Genomic DNA, 19,782 nt, shown 5'->3' with positions numbered 1-19,782 from the left:
GTGCGCTGGAGCCTTCCAGCGGGCAGGTGGCGGCGCTCTGCGCGCAGTGGGAGGTTTGTCCATCCAAGGACAGTGCCCACCTCGGCCAGTCTAGGGCTTCCAGGGGCAGGGAAAAGGCGCTTGTCCTGGGCAGATATCTAAGAAACATCGTGATCTATTTGCATGAAAAGAAGAAAACGCGATGCGCGCACGGGGTTGGCGGTAACCAGGTGCCCTGGACGGGGAACGTCCGCAGGGCGCATGGGCTTCCCTGTTCCCGGGCGCTCTCGGAACGCAGCCGCCGGACCGGACCGCCTGCCAAAATGAACAGCTAAACCCACAGACGTGCGTGTGCTGTGCGTGCGCGTGTGCTGTGCGTGCGTGTGCTGTGCGTGCGTGTGTTGTGCGTGCGCGTGCACGGAAAACGAAAACCTAGTTCTGACCTTGGAGCCTGGTCGACGACGTCTCAGCCCGCTGTGCTAGTGTGTGGATGTGGTGGGATGACTCTGTACTTCTCAAAACGAATGTAAGCCTTTTCTCTTCTTTTCCCAAGCCTCAGACGGTTGTTAGTTTGGTGTCGCAGTTTTCGGTGTTTTCTTTCTCGCGGTGGGTGATGAGTTAGGAGCTGCGCGCGCCGTGACACACCCCTCCCAGGAGAACTGCCCGGGCCGGGAGCCCAGACAGGTACCACTCACCTGCGGTGCGTGAGGAAGCTGCCGCTGACGTGCCCCGACCCGTCGCATCCCGGCGTGGGACACGACATGCCCTCCGTCTTGACCGACTTCCAGGAGAACTGGGAGCCATTGAGGTACCCGTCCTTCTGCCTCTTGGCTGCCAAGGGGCAGCCGGATGCGCTGCGGTGGGAGGCGTACTTCCCGGTTATGTGGCCCTGGCCGTCACACCCGGGAACAGGGCATCTGGGGAGCAGACACATGAGACACACGCTGTTGTCTTGCCGTCTTATACCTGGTGGCCTCTACAACTAAGTCAAAATAACCTGACATGAAGGAAAAAGCACCTCTTCTACTCAAGCAAAAGAAAAAGAAAGGAAGAGGTCACTAAAAGACACCACCTAGTGGGGCCATGAAATAGTTCAGCCTCGCAGAAATACTTGATCTGCAGCTGCTGAAAGGAGGTTTTTCTGGAGCAGAACGCCTGCCCTTTGTGAGGAATGATGGATGCCAGCACGTGGAAAAGATGATCCAGTTTGTTGTATCAAGAGAGATGCAGGTGTCTACTTAGAAGACACCACTTTTGGAGAGAATCACAGCTTTGGTGGAAAAATGCAAAGTCAGTGGGAAATTGGAGAATTATTTTTAAAAGATTATTTTACAAATCTGTGTTCTTCTCAAAAGATAGAGCTAGAAAACACTTATTTGTTTGGCCGTGTTTTCTGGAGACCCTACAACACCCCTGCAGACAGGATGTTAAGCAGGAGAGGCTGTATTTAATGAAAGGTCCCGGGATGGTGTTGGCGCACAGTGCACAATCAGTTCACTTTTGTGAACAAATGGGAAAATCGTTGGCTGGAGCTAAAGGTCAACAGTAGGCTGACCCAGCTTCCGAGACTTCTCTGTCAGGGGTTACGGCAAACGGCAGAGGAAACACAGCCAGCACTGCAAACAAATGTTTAACTAATTTTATTGTGTTTTCATCAAAATTTTTCTCTAAGGATATCCAGTGAGATTGAAACTTTGGGAAGAGAGCACAAGGTCTCTGTTATGGATTTCTGAGACCAGGCCCCCTGGGCATCGTTTGGGCACAGGCCCAGGTGAATTGGGGCTGACGTTCTCACCCCACACATTCAAGGCCAGGGCACCCGTGGGTCTCAGTCCTGCTTTCGGGCGAGGCAGAGTGTAGCTAGAGGGTTTTCATAAGCCAGAATGCCAGCAGAATGTTCACTTTTGGTGCTAGAGCTAACACCTTCCTACGCTTTCATGAATCTGCCTTTCCCAGTACATTCACTGCTCCCCCCCCCCCGGGGTCGAGGATGTTTCTTGTGCATTGGTTACTCAGAACGTCAGAAGGATGGTATTTGCTTGTTACAGCACCCGTAATTTAGAGGACGCTGTGGGCCCATGGGCAGGGACACTCTGGTTTGGTTTTTGGGTTCGACAGTCTGACATTGCAGTCGGCTGACATCTAAGGCCCTGGTGCAGCTGTGGTTCCTCCACGCGCACTCCCTCGTGTCATCTGAGCGCCTGGCCGGCAGCCCTGCCCGTCCCTGTGCTGCGCGTACCTGATGGGCTCCTGGTCCTCCTTGTCTTCTTTGCTCTGTGCTATTCTGATGCCGCTCTTCTTTGCTCTCGGGCACCCTGAAAGGCTGAAGAAGAAACAGGATGTGAGAACAGCCTCACTGTCAGTTCTGCAGACTTCCTTCACCAGGATGGGGCTCAACTCCATCCTCTCCAGAAGCCGCTGCTTCTCGGCATGAAAACAGCATCGGAGGAGGGTCCCCCCACCGTGTGCTCTCACAGCCTGCAGACACCTCAGCCCCTTGCAAGGGCACCGAGGGGCTGGGTGGGCCAGAGAAACTGGCCAGCTGGCAGAAGTGGAAGCAATGGGGAGTCACCAGGAAGGAGCTGGGGAACTCCTTGTTGAGAGAGAGGGAAGATGGACCCACGCACCAGAGAGGGACATTGAGGAGGACGTGCGCCTCCCTGCTTCTCTTTCCTGGAACTGTTTTCACACAGCCAGATTGCCAGCCCTTCCACCCTGGGAGGGAACGATATGCTGGCGATCTGTTCCTGCTTATCAAGTACAGGCTTCTGGGTGTACCTGCAGAAGGCACGGTGGAAGCTGAATGTGCTTATTTTATTTAACTTTGAAATTTTTGGAAATAGAGGCTCATGTTTGTCTAAAGGAAATTTTCTAGCTGGAACACAGATGTATGTGTCTATTTTTCTGTTTGACAATAGGCTAACCACAGGCTTTTAGGCTGTTATATATGAGAATATGTAGAATAAATGGGATTCTTTGCAAAGCACTGAAGAACCAGAAATTAGGCAAGAACCAGAAACTAGACTATTACTGAGATGCCCGGCTGTGTGGAAGTGGAACCCTGACAGGAACGCACGGCTGTGTCCCAGGTGGGATATGCTGGCTCCTCGGTGTCTTGCTGAGTTCACAGATATGTCCTTCTTATCAGTTCTGAATTCTTTCTAGATACACTGATTCTCAGGTGGAGGGCCTTACTCCTAAAGGGAGGCCCGTTCCCCATCACCCCCTCACTACCCACTTTCCTTAGCGTTTTCCCAAGTTGGTGCAGTGGCCTGGCTCCTCTCGGGGGAGGCAGCACCCCACAGGCCGCCTCTGCTCTGCTCCCCGTCTTCTCCCCGTGAACTTGGGAGTGAGGGGCAGCTCTGGGTCCTCAAGAGACCTGGGCTGGGGTGGAAATAAATCAGAAGAAACCAAAACAGAAGAAATAACAGCGAACCTCGGTCTAGACCTGACTGACAGTAACCGGCCTGGAGGCCTCGATCTCGACTCGGGCTGGTCTAGAGTCCTGGAACGCCTCCTAGGGCTAGGAATCCCACAGTCACTTTTCCAGGGTTCTGGGAAGCAGGCGTGTGGGTTAGAAGAGGCACTGTCGTCTCCGTGTGTGGGCGTGGGGTGCTGGCCCCGGCCTGTGAGAGGCCTGGGCACATCTGGGCGGTGGGGCTGCTCTTGACGGTTTTCCTCACCTTCTGGGTCCTCGCCTGGTCCTTTCACCTGCCTGGCTGCTGTTGCCAGTATTCAGCGCCATCCCAGCCCACACCCTGCAGTGGCCGGGCTCTCCTGTCAGCACTGATGTCCCACAGTGCAGGGCCGAGGGGTCTGTTCTCACGGGCAGCATTTGAATGCGTGGGCCGCTGGCTTCATCCCGCTTGCTTCTTGCTGATCTCCATGCTTGATGGAAACAAGAGAGCTTTCCCCACCAACAGCTGAGCACAAGGGACCCCAGGAAAAATGGAACTAAGCATTGATTGCTATCTTAAAACTTGTTTTCTGCTTCAAACCTGGGCAGGAAAACCTGCTGCCTGCTGCCGAGGCCAGCACGGAGCTTCTCTACAGAGCTGCCATCTGGCGGCATTTCCCAGGTGGCCCTGGGTGAGAGAAGCTGACAAGACGTGGCATCAACAGGCACAATGAAATGCCACTTCTGCCCCTAGTCAGCCATGGGGAGCCTCAGCCGCCTCCTCCGTGTTCTGGGGAGAAGATGCCCATGGCGCCGGCTTTGGGTACAAACCGAGCCCAGGCGGGTCTCCAAGGTCCCCACAGGAATGGTGCTTACACTTAGATCCTGTCCTTCTGCCTCCGTCCGTATTTGTGATTCTTCCTTAGGGTCCAGATCTGAACCCAACAAGGTCACTCGGCCCGTGTTCTCCTTCTGGTTTGAGCGACATAGTAGTTCACGCTGCAGGACCACAGACTGTCCAGCGACGTGTGCCCAGAGTGGCGGGAGTGATTCCTCCCTAGGCTGCCAGCTCAGGGCTCCCGGTGGGAGCGAGTCTCTCAGTGTTTGGACGCATCTCTCATTCTAAAATGTGTGATTCTCTGTCCACTCCACGGAGCTTCCAATGAGCCAAATAGCAGGGGACACTCCACACCCTCACTCCTCCTCCAGCCCTGCCTCCTCCGTCGACGTGCACGTACCATAAGACTCTCAAAGGTAATGCATTTAACCAGAAATTGATCCCCTCTGTCTGGGGGCTTCTTGACCTCAGACAGGGACATGGCCCTTCACCCATCTGTCCCCCAGGGAGATCCGGCACTCCCTCGGCCCTTCCGTCCTCACATTCAGCCTGTCCTCCTCTCCCACTTCTTGGCCCACCAGCCTGTCCTCACGCGGGCTGCGCGTAGCTTCCCTGTCGCTGCTTCCGCCCCGCCGCTCCCAGTCTTCTCGCGGACGCTGCCCTCACAGTGCGCTTTTGGAGGCCTCTTGTCTCTCAGCAGCGCCTTCTCTGTGCCGAAAGTCAGCCCTGCCACTCTGTCACTGGGGTGACTTCCTGGATTCTAGAGAATTAAATTTCTCTCAATTCCCCATATGAATATAAAAGGACTCCTAAAACCGAGTTTCATCGGTAACCACTCCCATTACTTACCCCCGAAACTCCAACCAAACTGACTATTCACACTTTGTCAAATGTACATTGATTTTTGTTGCTGTTGCTGCTGCTACAACGCTTTTTCTAATGCTCTTCCTCCTTCGTCATGACCCAGCGACTCTTACCCAGCCGTCCACACGCAGCTCAGAGGTCACCGCCTCTCTCTGGCTTTCTCTGGCCCACCCTCCCTGGTCAGAATTAAGACCTGCCTTCTTTATCATGCTCATGCTTTAATAACTATATCTGATCTCTATCTGTCTCTGTCTTTATCTGTATCTTTAGCCTCTAGCACATTTTGTGTGGTCAATAAATATTTACTGAATTTACTAGGTTTCTAGAATTCCAGGTTGACATTTGCGATTACGCTCTATATGATTAACAGTTTCCTGGGCAGAAACTGTACTTTCCGCGACTCGATATTGTTGATGCAGGAGCTCATCACAGACCTGTATCTTCACATGGAATTTTATAAATTTTGGAGCCATCGTCAACACTTTCGGTCTTGCCTTCTCTGGGTGGGGAAAGGCTCGGCTGGGACATGTGGACAGCTCTCAGACAGGCGAGCGTTTACAGGAGGCCAAGATGTGGAGTGCTCAGCAGGGCTGTGGTGGAGGGAGGTGTGCCTTGTGGTCTCAAGACCAGAAATGGTGCTGGGATGGGCATTGCAGCTGAAGCCCAAGGTCGAAGGAGAAACTGCCACTGCCTCTCTGGCTGAAGAGATCTGCTGCGAGTGTGACAGCCGGTGTCTATGGGATAAGCCAGCGCCACGCCTCGATGGTCCTTGGAGCTCCCCGATGAGGAGTCACATGTCCTGACTTTGTGACTAGGACCCAAGAAGCTGGAAGGGGGACTTATTCACTCCTTGTTGGTGTCTGCGCTTCCTCAGGCCTGGTTTTCATTGCCTTCCTGAGTACCTGGTGACTTGTCCACTTCACAGCTGGAAGGCCTTTGGGCTCCTTGCGTTGACTTCTCAAAGCACTTTGGAACCGAGGAGCAGAGAGTGATATGGTCAGACCACTTGCCTGTCGTGCTGGAGGCTCACACATTTTGCCCATTCTTATAAAAGAGCAAAATGAAGGTGCCCCGGGAGAAACAGGACTTGAAGTGTGGCTGACATAGGATCTCTGTGCCCTGCTTCTTCATATGCAATTGGGTTAAAAATAATATTCTCACTGGATAGTGAGATTGTATATGCAAAATGTTCAGTAATGTTCTGAGTCCGTAGTAAGTGATCGATAAATACTGTTCTTTGTTATTAGAGAACATTCTGGAACCCTAGGGGTACAGCTGCTCTGTAACACTGGGAGGGTTTCCAATGGGAGTCTGATTCATGTAGTATAATCATTTGTGGAAACCATAGACATTACTTCTATGCTAGAGCAACAACTCTGGGCCTGTGGGTCTCTTGCTGCCTGTAGGTGGGATGATGGAATCAGAGAAAACAATGGGCCTCCTAGGAATCCTGTGTGGTTGGAGGCTGAGAGGTCGCTGTACCAGCACATCTGAAAATTGCAGGAAAAAGCCATCCTGGAGAAGGGTCAGGAAAAGGTATAAAGATGCCTGGAAATGGGATCCTTGAGGGAAAGCTGAAGACCTGGATTTTTTTGTTGTTTGAAAGCAAGAAGACCAAGATACAGCCTGACAATGACTGTGAACTTTATGAGCACCTTTGTATGGGCTGGTAAGCAAGTTCTCCGTCTTCACTGGGGACAGAGGGGAGGGCAAAGTATTTGATGATGAGTTTTTTTGATAGAACATCATAGACAGTCAAAAATCATTGATTAGATGAATTTAGGAAAGTTTCAGAGATGAGGTAGAGACTGAAAAACCTCATCTCCGTTAGAACCAAAACCAAAGCCAGCACAAACTAGATCCTATCTAGGGTGGGTTGGGTGGCCTCACTTCCCCACAGGGAGCTGAAACTTCAAGGGCTGTGTGGGGCATGGAAGTCCACAAGGAGACAGGACATTGGAGGCAGACAACATGAACTTGACTTCCATCTTGCTATATAACCTCTCGGAGTCTCAGTTTCTTCTGGTGTGAAAAGAAATGAAACTGCCTAATGCTCAGTGTGGCTCTGCAGATGGCAGATGAAAGCACACTTTCTTAAGTTCCCAAGACTGTGCTCAGGAGGACACTGGCACCGGGCTGCACGTTCCTCTGTGGCAGATGCTCAAGGCGGGTCTACCACCCTCGACGTGTTGAGGGTCCTTGTTCTGACTTCTCTTCTCACTGTAGCCCACGGAGGGGCATGAAGACACCACAAACTCATATAACTGACTTGAACTGTGGTGAAACTTAGAGAGACACCTGAAGAGCCACCCTCTGAGTAAAGTTTTCTCTAGAGTTTGCACAGGTAACATCAGCTCATGTTCCTGGGAAACGGACAACAGAAGATTAACTCTGACAAAAGTTTCTCTACGTGTGTTTTTGGCCATCAGGAATCAAGAGACTGGGGAAGTTTGTTTCTTTCTTTCGTTAGTGGCCAATTTACACAAGAACTGCTAACTGAGGGTAAGACTTTTGCTTAACAAAGTGTTCAGCCCCACTCACACTTTTATGCAATGGAGGTTATTACTAAGATAAATAATATTACAATGTCCTCTACTTTGAATATGCTAACCCTGTATAGGGCTGTATGTTTTACTCAAATTTGCTGAAAACAGAATCAAATTCATTTTCCAACTCTATACGTTAACCCTGTATTACTTACTCCAGGCATAGATCCCAGCTTGAATCTAAGCTTAAATTATATTTCATTCACAGGTTTATGCTATATTAATATCCACCATTCTAAGATGCAAGTTAAGTAAATAAAAATGTTTAAACAAATTATGAATAAATTTACATGATGCCAAACCCTCCAAAAAAAACAATAGAAAAACGACATTTGGACATGAAATGACCGGTAAATATTCACTTTTAGTTGTGCAGACACGATTAAATGCTGGACGTTCTGGTCATGAAGGACTAAGACATTTCTTTTCCAAGATAAATTAAAAGGCGGAGTAGCATAGAATGTGCTTGGCTTTCTATACTTAACTGGAGTTTTAAATTTGACTTTGTTTTATTTGCTCTAGCGCAGTGGTCCTGCTCTGGCGATTCTTCTTGGAGGTGGTTACCCTTGTTCTACGTTCAGAGTACCCTGGCTGGCTCTCGACTGCCTGGTGAAAACAGATGAACATCACAAGTCTCCTCCTGACCCTGTGGTCTGGGGCAGTGGCCCCAGGAATGTTCAACGAAGTCTAGAGACATCTGTGGTTGCCTCTACTGGGTAGTGGTGCTCCTGGCATCCAGTAGGTGGAGGCAGGGATGCTGCTTAGCATCCTACCGCACACAGAGCAGCTCCACAGCAAAGGATGAGCCGACCCTGAATGTCAGCTGTGCCCAGGGGACACCCCTGGTCTAGAGGATGAGACCTTTTCATCAAATGAGTATGAAGAATCCTTCCATAAACGGCATCATTCAGTTCTCCTTGTGGCGTTCGTAATTCTTGCTTTTCACAGACACGTATTGTTTAAACAGTGCTCCATGGGGCCGGCCCTGTGGCTGAGTGATTAACTTCGTGTGCTCCGCTTCGGCGGCCTGGGGTTTTGCAGGTTCAGATCCTGGGCACAGACCTAGCACCGCTTATCAAGCCACGTTGAGGTGGTGTTCCACATAGCAGAGTTAGAAAGACCTATGACTATTATATACAACTATGTACTGGGGGCCTTTGGGGAGAAGAAGATTAAAAAAAAAAGATTGGTAACGGATGTTAGCTCAGGGCCAATCTCTAAAAAAAACACAACGGTGCTCCCAAATGGTTGAAGAGTGAACACAGAAGCACAGGTCTTGGAGTAGGATCTTAGTGAGCACACAACCCCCCATATGAGCTCTGTCCCCAGCTCAGACCCTACCAGCCAACCGTCAGCATCCCCGGCTCTGACCCCTGGGGGCTGGTCACTCTGGCGGCCACATGGTGTAGACCCACAGGATGCACTCTGCTGGATCTGTGCAAACCCCTTTCCTCCAGGGCCAGTGGAGAGGCTGCTGGCACTGCCACTTGCTCTAACTGTCCCAGTTTTCTCTCTTTTTTTTGTGGGGGATGCATTGAAAGCAGGAGCGCTCCTCTACTCTCGGACTCTCGCTTTATAGTAACTTAGCTTCTTTATTCCTGGGATGCAGCACTGCCTTCCATCGCTGGAGACTCTGCCTCCAGTGGGTCTTTGCTCAGACATGGTCTGGTCCTTGGCTTGGCACTGGCTTGTTGTTCTTTTTTTTTTTTTTATTTTTTATTTTTTAAAGATTTTATTTTTTCCTTTTTCTCCCCAAAGCCCCCCGGTACATTGTTGTGTATTCTTCGTTGTGGGTTCTTCTAGTTGTAGCATGTGGGACGCTGCCTCAGCGTGGTCTGATGAGCAGTGCCATGTCCGCGCCCAGGATTCGAACCAACGAAACACTGGGCCGCCTGCAGCGGAGCGCGCGAACTTAACCACTCGGCCACGGGGCCAGCCCCCTGGCTTGTTGTTCTTAACTGAACATGACAAGAAACTACTGCTCCTAACCACTGAGTCTGGATCCACCTTTGTGTAGACATGGTACCAAAAGGTTCTTTCAATTCACTTCTAACATAGGGAGGGCCTGGCATAAAATAGACGTTTGTAGAATATTTACTGAATGTCGACTAGTATAGAATTTTTGTTATCTTAGATGACTGAATCTCTACGCTGTATTTTAGACATTCCCTTCTCCATGGGAGTGACAGGGCCTCGAATTGTAAGGGTAAGCATTTCTTTCTTTCTTTCTTTTTTTTTTTTAAAGATTTTATTTTTCCTTTTTTCTCCCTAAAGCCTCCCGGTACATAGTTGTATATTTTAGTTGTGGGTCCTTGTAGCTGTGGCATGTGGGACGCCGCCTCAACGTGGCCTGATGCGTAGTGCCATGTCCTCGCCCAAGATCCAAACCGGCGGAACCCTGGGCCGCCAAAGTGGAGCATGCGAACTTAACCACTCGGCCACGGGGCTGGCCCAAGGGTAGGCATTTCTGTGTGGTCAGCTCTGCTTAGAGTAACTGCACAGCTTTGTGGCTCAGATCTCAATATTTAAGAGATCAGCTCTCGGTGGTCTTGGACCGCTTGCCTCTCAGTGATGTTCTTGGGGGTCCCGTCGTGTACCAGCGAGCGTTGTGTTTCCTGCACTCTTTCAATTTAGAAAGACGTGCTCCTAGATGAGTTTACCGATATTTCTTGCAGATGGAACCAGTTGCGTGACAGGGGAGATAGCAAAGAGGAGCCTGTGCTTCTGGAGCTTTGAAGTAAGGCCCGATGAGGACAGTGTGCTTGGTGGTCTGTGGGCCTCTAGACCCTTAATTTACCCATGGTGTCAAAGCCCGCCCTTTGCAGTGTTCTCGTGCATGATAGATGGTAAACAGGAAAGAATGGAGAGAAGAAGCACCTCTACTTACCTTCGATGAGAAGCGTAGTTGCCGGTAATGTGCCCAGAGCCGTCACAGCCAGGGGTTGGGCACCTGCAGTCAAAAATGCAAATTGGGCGATTTACTTGAAAGAAATAAAATTCCCTGAGCAATTAACTTTCTTATTTATCCAGAAAGCAAGCTGTCTGTAATGCTTAACCTCCCACGCGGATGAGGCGGCCTGGAGTGGGGAACTCCTTATCAGGGTGCATGGACATGCCCCTTAATCACCACCTCCAGACACGGCCTTGACTACCTTCTCCCTTCCAAGCACAAGGACACTTTCCAGAAGGATCATGAATTTCAGGAACTGCCTAGGATTCAGTAGTCTCTGGAGCTTCCTTGGGCCCTAAGTGTCTCTATTACCCCTAAAGGTCTCTTGGGTCTTTCCCTTTTTGTTCCCTCTAGTCCCATCAAACCCAGGTATAGCAAGACTTGTGGTTACACCGTCCATAGAGGAAGCAAGATTTTCACATAAAAAGATCCACACAGTGGTCTGAGAGATGGGTCTTTGTCTAAACTCCAAACACCAGCACTACAATGGGCTCCCACTCAACTCACTCCTCATGGCCTGGCAACCGGTCAACCCCAGAGTCCGGTGCGGCAGCAACCTGCACCAGAACTGCCGGCAGTAGGTCAACAATCCTTCAGACCATCTCTGAGCTCTCAGGTGGCTTAAAAAATCCTTGTGACTTTCTCTGACTTGAGCAGAGCACAGATCTCTCTTGACTGGCCAGGTCGAGTCAGCTGAGATGCTTAGATGGGCCCCGGCACCCATGCTGCCCCTGTACGCTGTCCAGGCAGCGCCATCCAGGTGCTTAACCACCACGTTGCCATTGTTCCGATGGAGAGAACGTTTTCGGAAAGGGTTTTGTAATTGTTGCCCTCCACATAGCTTCTTAAATGTGCCATCTCAAGAACAATCAGGTTGTCCTACAGAGACAGCTTCCCTTAAATTACTTCAGCTGCATTCGTACCAGCAGGAATGTCAAAATGAAGGACAAAAATTAAGAAAAAATTCTTCTTTCTCTCCATTAAATTTGTAACTCTCAAACAACGACCAGGACCAAGTGATGCAGTCTTGCCACCTGGGAGTAACGCTCAGGTGAGGCCCTGTGCCCGGCCCCCCTCAGCGAGCACCTGAGTTCCTAGCAAGGACAAAACCCACAAATTTTAAATCTGTAATGAATGTACTCTGCTTCTAAGAGATTTCAACTTGCTTTCCCCTGGAAAGTCACCCTGGATGTCTGATGCTGAGACCAGGCCAGCTAATGACTTGCTTAGAGATGGGCTCGCTCCAGGTCAGATGAGTCAGGGGGTGAAATGAAAAGACATGACACTGGGGAAAGTTCAAGTGTGTGAATGCCGTATTTGGATGCTTAGATGTGTAAACAATTTTTGGTATTTAGAAATTGTCTAATTCTCGTTTAGTCCTGAGCAAGGGAACATAATTCTAGCTCTCAGGGTATAGAAAGTGGTATTTGCCATCTCATATTAAAGGTTAAAGTTTAATCTATAGCCTGTGCTTTGGGAAAATTAAGCAGTGAGTGAAAACGTAATAGAGAAAACTCTGGGGTGCATAAGGGGAATAAGGGTTTTTTAAAATACGAGTTTGAGGCAGAACAATGAGCTGCTTAAAACAATATCTATCATTTTCTATCTGTCTATCTATCTATCTACCTACCTACTTACCTACTTATCTATCTACCTATTTATCTATCTTAGAATGACAACCCCAAATCAGATTATTAACTTGATTTTTATTAAAGTAACAGCTGTATGTACACTTAAAGTTTGATCACAAGACTATTCTGTCGATTGCTAAGTAATTATTTTCTAAATAATGACTTAAATAGCTGATTTCCCAAACGAAACCTCCTGTGGAGAGACCCCTGCCCCAGAAAGCTCCCATAGGGAGGAAAACTTGAAAGCAGTACAAATCATTCTATCTAAGAAGCTAATCTTCATGCAAGTTTCTGTTTGAAGATGCATCAAGAAATAGAAATGTTTCCTACCAGCCAATAAGATGCACTTGGCCTTGCTTTTTGCTCAAAAAAAAAAAAAAAAAAAGATCCTTAAACTTTTCCTAATTTAAGCACAGTGCAAATTTATTTAAAATTTATTCGTTTCAACACAAGTAGAAATTTTTTCACATGTCTTTTTTTGGTGGGGGCAGGAGGAGGTTGGCATATTCTGTTCAGATTTAAAATGAGGCATTATAATAAAGCAAATGAAAATCAGATCTTACTGATGGTAAAAAAAAAAAAAAAAGAAAGAGAAAGATTTTAGGAGTATTTTTTTGTGCATTTAAGCTGTTTACAAATGTATCATATGATGAAAAAAGACGTGTTTAAAATGTCCTTTGTCACCATGAGAACAAACAAACAAACAAAATATTGATTTGGCTCATTTTTGGAGATTTCACTGTGTTGGGAAAGAAGAAAACATTCCCAGAAAGAGGGGTTTCTCTCTTAAAAGGTTTTGTTTTTATTTTCGTGGTTTCACATTAGGCAGATGGGGTCAAATCCCGGGTCTGCCACCTGCTGGCTGCCTGAATCTGGGGACACAGTTAAACCTGCCGAGATTCATCCCCCTCATCTGGGGCTAAGACGCCCTGCTCATCTGTGTGATGAGGATGAAAATTAGGTGAGACCCTCGAAGGGCTTGCTCTGCACTTGTCTCGGGGAAGTTCTTTCCCCTTCTGTCCTCCCTGCATTTGGCTGATGCTGAACGAAGTGCCCAGAACTGATGGCAGCCCGTATCCTCAGTTCCCCAGCTCCACTCGGGGGTGAACACGTGCTCAGAGGCACCCGCGGCATTTCCTTGTTAGCGTCCCCTTGAAATCAGCAGCCTCTAGTTTTCAAGGGCGGTAATTCGGCTGGTTCATCTTTAGGTGGTGCTTCTGGACCACAGAAGGCAGCCCAGGGCAGTTTCTCAACTATTCTTTCTTCCAACAGCTCTAAGATTCATTTTTATGTGACTGATTAAGACTTTAAGACTTTTTTAAACTCTTGGATTTACATACAAATTTCCTAGCCTTAAGAAATCTCAACATTCAAAAATACAATTTTCTGAAGTCAGTGAATGAAAAGTGATTATTTATCTAACGAAAGGGGTCTTTGCTTCTCAGATGGAGCCAGCTCCAGGACCCTTGATAAGGGGGCGGGTAAAATTGATTTACAAAAATTCGATTGGGATCTACCCATCTAAGAGCACGTCTTTTCCGTAAAGGGAGGCCCATGTGGGATAATCAAAGTCCCCCGTGGATAAAATCAGACAGTAGCATGTGCTGCACAGCTTGGGTTTTGAAATGGCAGAAGAGATTGACTGGGTTTCCATGGAAACTCCCTCTAAGGCAGGCACAGGTTCTCAGCACGGAAGTTCTCGGGCGGCCACAGGGAAGAAGCCCCAGCTGAAAGGTGCTCCCTGCTTCCTGGCGGTTCTCATGGACAATAACACCAAGTCTATTTTAGGGAGGCAAAGTGGTGTTAAATAAAACCCTTGCTTTGGACGTTTTTTCTCTCTTCCACACCAAAGGTGCTATTAGTAAAAACACCCTGAGAAAGCAAAGGATGAATAAATCATCTTGGATCTACATTTGTCGCCTTACGGATATGGTTGAGACAAAAATATTTGTGATTCCCTTCCTTATCTGCAATCTTGCATTTGCCTTGGGATTCAAGTAATATCAAGGGAAACTAATTTTAGGTAGGACATGTTATTATCTGGCTGGAAAAATGGGTCTTGTATAGACATTTAAGAATGGTGATGGAAAAATCAAAATAAAATGTCTTAAGCAGTGTTTAAGTTTTGCAGAATCCAGACAAAATCTAAAAAAAGAAAATCAGGGCCACTCACCAACTTTTGAATTCCTGATTTCATGGAAATAGCCCTTCTCAAGTAGGAACAAGCGAGGTGTCTGTTGCTTTTGCAGATCTAAGATGGCAAAGAGGTGTCTGGGCGGGAACCTCCCAGAACACCTTCTGTGCCCCTGGCTTTCTCTTAACTATTTACCACCAAAATATTTACTGTGGGTGGACCCATGTAGGAATCGTCACTGACCACTCCTACATACAAGTCATCAGAAATGCACCCTACCATCAAAAAAGAGCTTAATACCTATGCACGGAACGAATAACTGTGAGCATCTTGTGACTTTGCGTTGGCACACATCACAAAAATGGGATGACGGGCAACCTGCTTCTCAAGTTTGACTCCAATTTGTCCTTCAGCAAAGCATATCATGTGTTACCGTGTTTCTCCTGTTTACAAAACCACAATCCTGGAGCAAGGTAGCAAAAATGTAAATTCTTAAATCTACTGACTGGAGCTGTATTGTTGCTTAATTATTTATAAGAATATCTTTAAAGTGCTTCCTCCATATTCTGTCATCCCCTCTCTCTCGAAAATAAATATGAGAATTTGATAAATAGTTACATTAAGTAAGACATTTAAAATATGACATTTTTTTCATGATTGGAGTGTCCTCTAGTTAATGAATGGACACATTAAAGTTACTTTGTCTACACATCAGGGGCTGAAACAGGTGAACCCAGGTGGCATCAGCTCTGTTAGCAGATGTCAGTGAACTCCTTGAGAGGGAGTCCAAGACAGATTCAACAAACACAGACATTTGCTCTTGGGGACCAAATGCACTGCTGATGCTCCCCTGCTGGATACAACGTGGGGAAACACACGAGCCAGTCTGGGTCGGCGTCTGTCTCTCACCATCCGTCTGCACCGGAGGTGGAGCGGCGGTCTAGCCGCCGAGCACACAGGCCCGGGAGCCGTCTCCTCAGTGCCTCACTTGTTCTGAACGGGGCACCCCCGTGGGGCGACTCTGAGCTGGGGCTATGCTGGCCCGCTCCCCAAGGTCAACGTATAGAAAAAATGTTTTGAAGAGACTCATGACCTCTCATCCTGATAGGGTCAATTATTTATTTTTAAAAATCATATAAACAAAGGTTGGAAGCACTGCTGATGTGTTTGAACTATATGTGGAATTCTCCCTGTGGCTGACCTGACCTAGTTGATTTTCAAACATGCCTCATTTTGAGCATAGTAGCTAAAATGTACAGAAAAATACTCACTGAGCATTTGGAATAATAATACAAATGTCAGACTGACACTCGGAGCTCTGTGAAGAATTCTTGGAGACCTCCTTTAGCAGTCTTTTTTGTTCCTTTCCTTCATGGCAACTCTATCAAGGGAACTTAATAAGTAAAACACAAAATAGGAAAAAGTGTAATTTTTTTTCTTAATGTCTTCAATTGTAAAAGAAATCATGAAAATGTAAAATTAGGCCTTGTCTATAGCAGCAAAATGAATTTTTAAATTGGAATGATTCAGGCCACAGATCTAAAAACCTTCGCCCCACTTATATAAAAAGTTTAATTCAAAAATTTTGTCTTTGCCTAAAGAAATATGGTTCTAAAAATACATTTCTTTGTCTTGATTTTTTTTGTCATATACATGGGAAACAATAAAGAAATGTAGCAGAGTGCAAAATAAAGATATTTTTAAATGGAAAAATGGTATATCCTGATTCTTAGGTTACAAGTCTGCAATTTTCTCCCCAAACAGAAAGAAACCAGGTCACTTAAAAGCATTCTGCATCACTTCTGCCCAGTTTCTTAAACATATTACCTGAAACTCAAGGAAAGACAAAATCTTATAAATCGTTTTTTAATTTGTAAGACATTCAATAATCTTCTCTTTTTTTGAAATTCAATAAATTCACTATTGAGTATATGTATCCTGAGCTTCTCCCACTCTGACGCGACCTCGGAGGGTCAGCCCTTGGGTGCGGCACTTTCCAAGCTCCCTTTTAATGTCCTCTCACCTATGGGGCCTCCCCTAGGCCCTCTGCTCAACCTCCCCCCTCTTCCCGCCTCCCCTGAGAAACACAGATGGCCCAGGACTTCTGCGCACACGCTGGAGGTCCTGGGAATAAAGCCCTGTGAGGCCACTGCGGGTTTTGTGCGGTGGGGGCTGGAAGACGGGGCAGGGGTCGTGACCGCCTCGTTATCCCACCTATACTGCACCGTGGCGTGCCGAGGGGGCTGGCTGGGGACCTCCCCCATCCCGAGCCCCTGAGCTCCCACCCCTCCTGGAAGAGTTTCTCCCACTTTCCCTCATCCCTTGAGAGTCGGGCGAGGGGCTTTGACACGTGGTGCTTAGCTATTCCAGTACTAGGAAACCTGCACATTCCAAAATGCAACGTCGACTGGTTAACAATGGTAGAATTTAGTGGAAGACTTGCTTTCTCATGTATGTAACGTATAAATAAAAACCCTTTTTTCTTTAGTTCCAAGCATTTTTCTTTTTAAATTACGCTTAAAAACATTAAATGAAAAAGAATTTTAAAGGGAACCTTGATGTGACTTTTAAACAAATTTCATTTTGATGATTCCGATAACGTTTTGAAATAGGTTGGGCCTCAGGTCGCTAAGAAGTGGGTGTCATAGTGTGGGTGGGGCTCAAAGTTCTGGTCTCTGGAGCCCTGGGCTGGTGGAATGCCCAAGGACCACGTGGTGTGGAGGAGCAGGTGGAGACAGGCAGCGACCCAGTGGGGAGCTTCATCAGGCCCGCGATGCCCAGTGATTGTACTGCACAGAGCACATGGCCTGTAGAGTCCACTGGGATGGTGCACCCGGCATCGACCGCCGATGAACAGGGCGCTTACCTGCAGGTTCAATTTTTGATTTAGGGGCCGGCCTGCCGTCAACCTTGGGTCACCTCTCACTCTAACATGTGCCTGTGAACCACCCCTGTCCCTCCCTGCCCCAGGCCCCCAGCATGGCATTGGATGGTGTATGCTGCCCTGGCTTTGGCTGTCAATGCTGGATGATAGGGCTCCGGGGTATTGGCCCCAAACAGAGCTGAGGCTGGGTCTGGCCTTGCTCCTGGGTCCGTTTTCCACGGGACACTCAAATTGCAAGTTTGGCTGTTTGGGGAGCACCCAGGGGAGGGAGGCTGCCACAGCAGCTCTACTGTTCATGCTGCATGCAATTTTCAATTTTCTTTCAATCATGCAGCCTATAAAATCTTAACGTATAAGTCATCTCTGTAGATCATGCTGCCTCGTTGCCCGGAAGTGGGAGCCTAATGAGACCCCCTCATCGCCACACTGAACTGCTGCCTGCTGAATGGTGTCCCAGGTACATCCAGGAATAGGCTCCTGTCCAGTGCGGCCGAACGTACCTAGCACATCCTGACGTCCCATTCATTTAACGGGATGTGTCCATGGGAAACTGCTGCCAGAGCACATGCACGTCCAGCAGCAGTGGAGCGGCTAGACAAGAGGCTGGGGCAGCCGGAGTCAGAATTGGAATTGGACTCGAAGGACCCATGCAAAAAAAAAAATACAAAAGTTGACTGGTGCAGCTGACTCAAGGCAACAGAAACCCCCATTCTAACCTCCTGTCCTTACGAGGGTGACGCGTTACGCTCGGGGGCCTGTCCGCATTCACTGCGACCCTCATGATGCAAGTGGGGCTTCAGCTTTGGCATGCAGAGTGCTCACATGGGGCTGGGATGCTGGGGACGGGGACCAGAAAAGAAGTACTCACCTTTAGCTGATTAACCTGAGCTCTTAGGCAGTTACCACCATTTGTGTGTACTGAAAACAGGTTTTTAAAGCTCATATGCATGTTGTTGCGGGGAATGTCTTTCTGGCTACGGGAACAGGACTGAGATGTGCAGGAGTGAGCACCTCTACTTTACTAGCAATGTTTTCGCAGACGTTCCTCGCCTCTACGAATGAGAAAGCACTTGCGACCGTATCCAATTGGTCTTCAGCGGTAAGTAGCACACACGGAATGATGAGTCGGCCATGCTGAAGTTTACTGATTAGGTGGGGTGGGGAGGGGCTTCTTTGCAGAGGTGCTGGCTGGACAACACCAATTTTGTCAACACCAGGAACCAATTGGATTGTGCTTGAGACAGACAGAGACGACCTACCACGACCACGATAGCTGTTCCCGCAGCGACCACTACTCACAGGCATGCATGCACAGCCCACGCCCAAGCTCCGAAGGGCAGACAGGGAAAAGCAAGCTGCTGTGAAGTCAACACAGCTCCTACATTGCTTTTTCAAGTCTGAGGACACCGAGGCTCAGAGCCGCCTCTTGGGTCAGACACAGGCTTTTGTGGGGCTACATGGCTGGTGACTTTGAGGCTGTAAAAACCACAATGACTCAGGGACATCAGTTCCATTTCTCTGTCCATTGATGGTTTCAAACCACTTACAAGTTAAATGAAGCAGGAAGTTTATATGTTTTAAAGGCAGTCCAGTTTCCTAAAGCGTGCAGACTGTGGTGAGCACAAGGAGAAGCCCATCCTGCAGGACAGAAGAAAGGGAAGATCCTAGGGCCACGGAGGGGAGGGCGGCCACACCTTTTCTCCTTTTTGGCTAAATTTTGTTCCTACTTTGGATGTCCTTTTTATTTTGGTTCCTCCTGTCTATTTTTTCTGTTTGTCATGTTTGTGGATCTTTTATTTTTTGAAGCCTCTATCTTGTCTCATGGAGAAAGCATTTTTTATTCTAAACAGGAAAAATTAGAAACCTGCTACTTGCATAATCTTGGGATTCTGTGTATTTCCCATGCCTTGTATCTCCTCTCTTCCTGTCCCCTGAGCCTGCCTCCTGCCCTCTCCTCTTGTTTCTAACTATCTAGTTTTAAAATATTTTTTCAGTTTATTTTCTCCTCTTTTAGCCTCACATTTATAAAAGATGGAGTTCTAGCATGTTCTCCCTTCCCATGGAATTCCTCCTATGGAATCTGCCTTTTCCCGTTTCACATCTTGCTTATTTGTCAAATTTACAAATGATTCCACAGACTCTTAGTTTTGTAAAAGATTTTAGAAATAGATTAATCAAAAATCCTTATTTTACAGGCAAGGAGACATCCAAATAGGTGAAGTATATTGTTTAAGGTCACACAGGAGTGACAAGTTGTGGTTAGAAAAAATTCTCTTCTCTTCTGGTGCCTTTTTTCTCTACTAGACTCTTTTTAAATGTCCCCTTATTATCAATAATTCCTACCTTACAGACCTGTCATATGGTCTATCCCTCATATCAGGCAGATTCACTTGTTTTTAAAGACACAAAAGTTCATTTGTTCCCTCACTTGCAATTTTTATTTCTTGATAAGGACTTCTCAATGTCTTATAAAATGAGGAGAGTGAAAGAAATAGTGGGAAAGTGAAATAAAATTTCATAAAGCAAAATAAAATTTCTTTAGACTTCTGTATCAAGGAC

At 47.6% G+C, this 19,782-nt stretch overlaps 1 protein-coding gene and 1 long non-coding RNA gene across 51 annotated transcripts in view; one reads left to right on the top strand and one right to left on the bottom strand.

Annotated features, from left to right (window-relative positions):
* MYT1L (myelin transcription factor 1 like) overlaps positions 1-19,782 on the bottom strand; it is a 446,903-nt gene that overhangs the window by 34,266 nt on the left and 392,855 nt on the right. For all 50 annotated transcript variants that reach the window (XM_070236766.1, XM_070236774.1, XM_070236800.1 and 47 more), the window contains 3 exons: positions 10,512-10,574; positions 2,219-2,302; positions 675-896 (listed from right to left, as the gene is read on the bottom strand). In XM_070236766.1, the coding sequence (XP_070092867.1) occupies positions 675-896; positions 2,219-2,302; positions 10,512-10,574 (369 nt within the window). The remainder of the gene's footprint in view (positions 1-674; positions 897-2,218; positions 2,303-10,511; positions 10,575-19,782) is intronic.
* Positions 393-8,534, top strand: LOC138917947 (uncharacterized). The gene is made up of 2 exons (XR_011426641.1): positions 393-505; positions 8,147-8,534. It is a non-coding gene; the product is annotated as an uncharacterized lncRNA (long non-coding RNA).

This window comes from Equus caballus, chromosome 15 (genome assembly GCF_041296265.1).
Source record: "Equus caballus isolate H_3958 breed thoroughbred chromosome 15, TB-T2T, whole genome shotgun sequence".
Lineage (NCBI taxonomy): Eukaryota > Metazoa > Chordata > Mammalia > Perissodactyla > Equidae > Equus > Equus caballus.
Note: the sequence above shows the minus strand (reverse complement) of the source record. Positions and strands in the feature narration are given on the sequence as shown.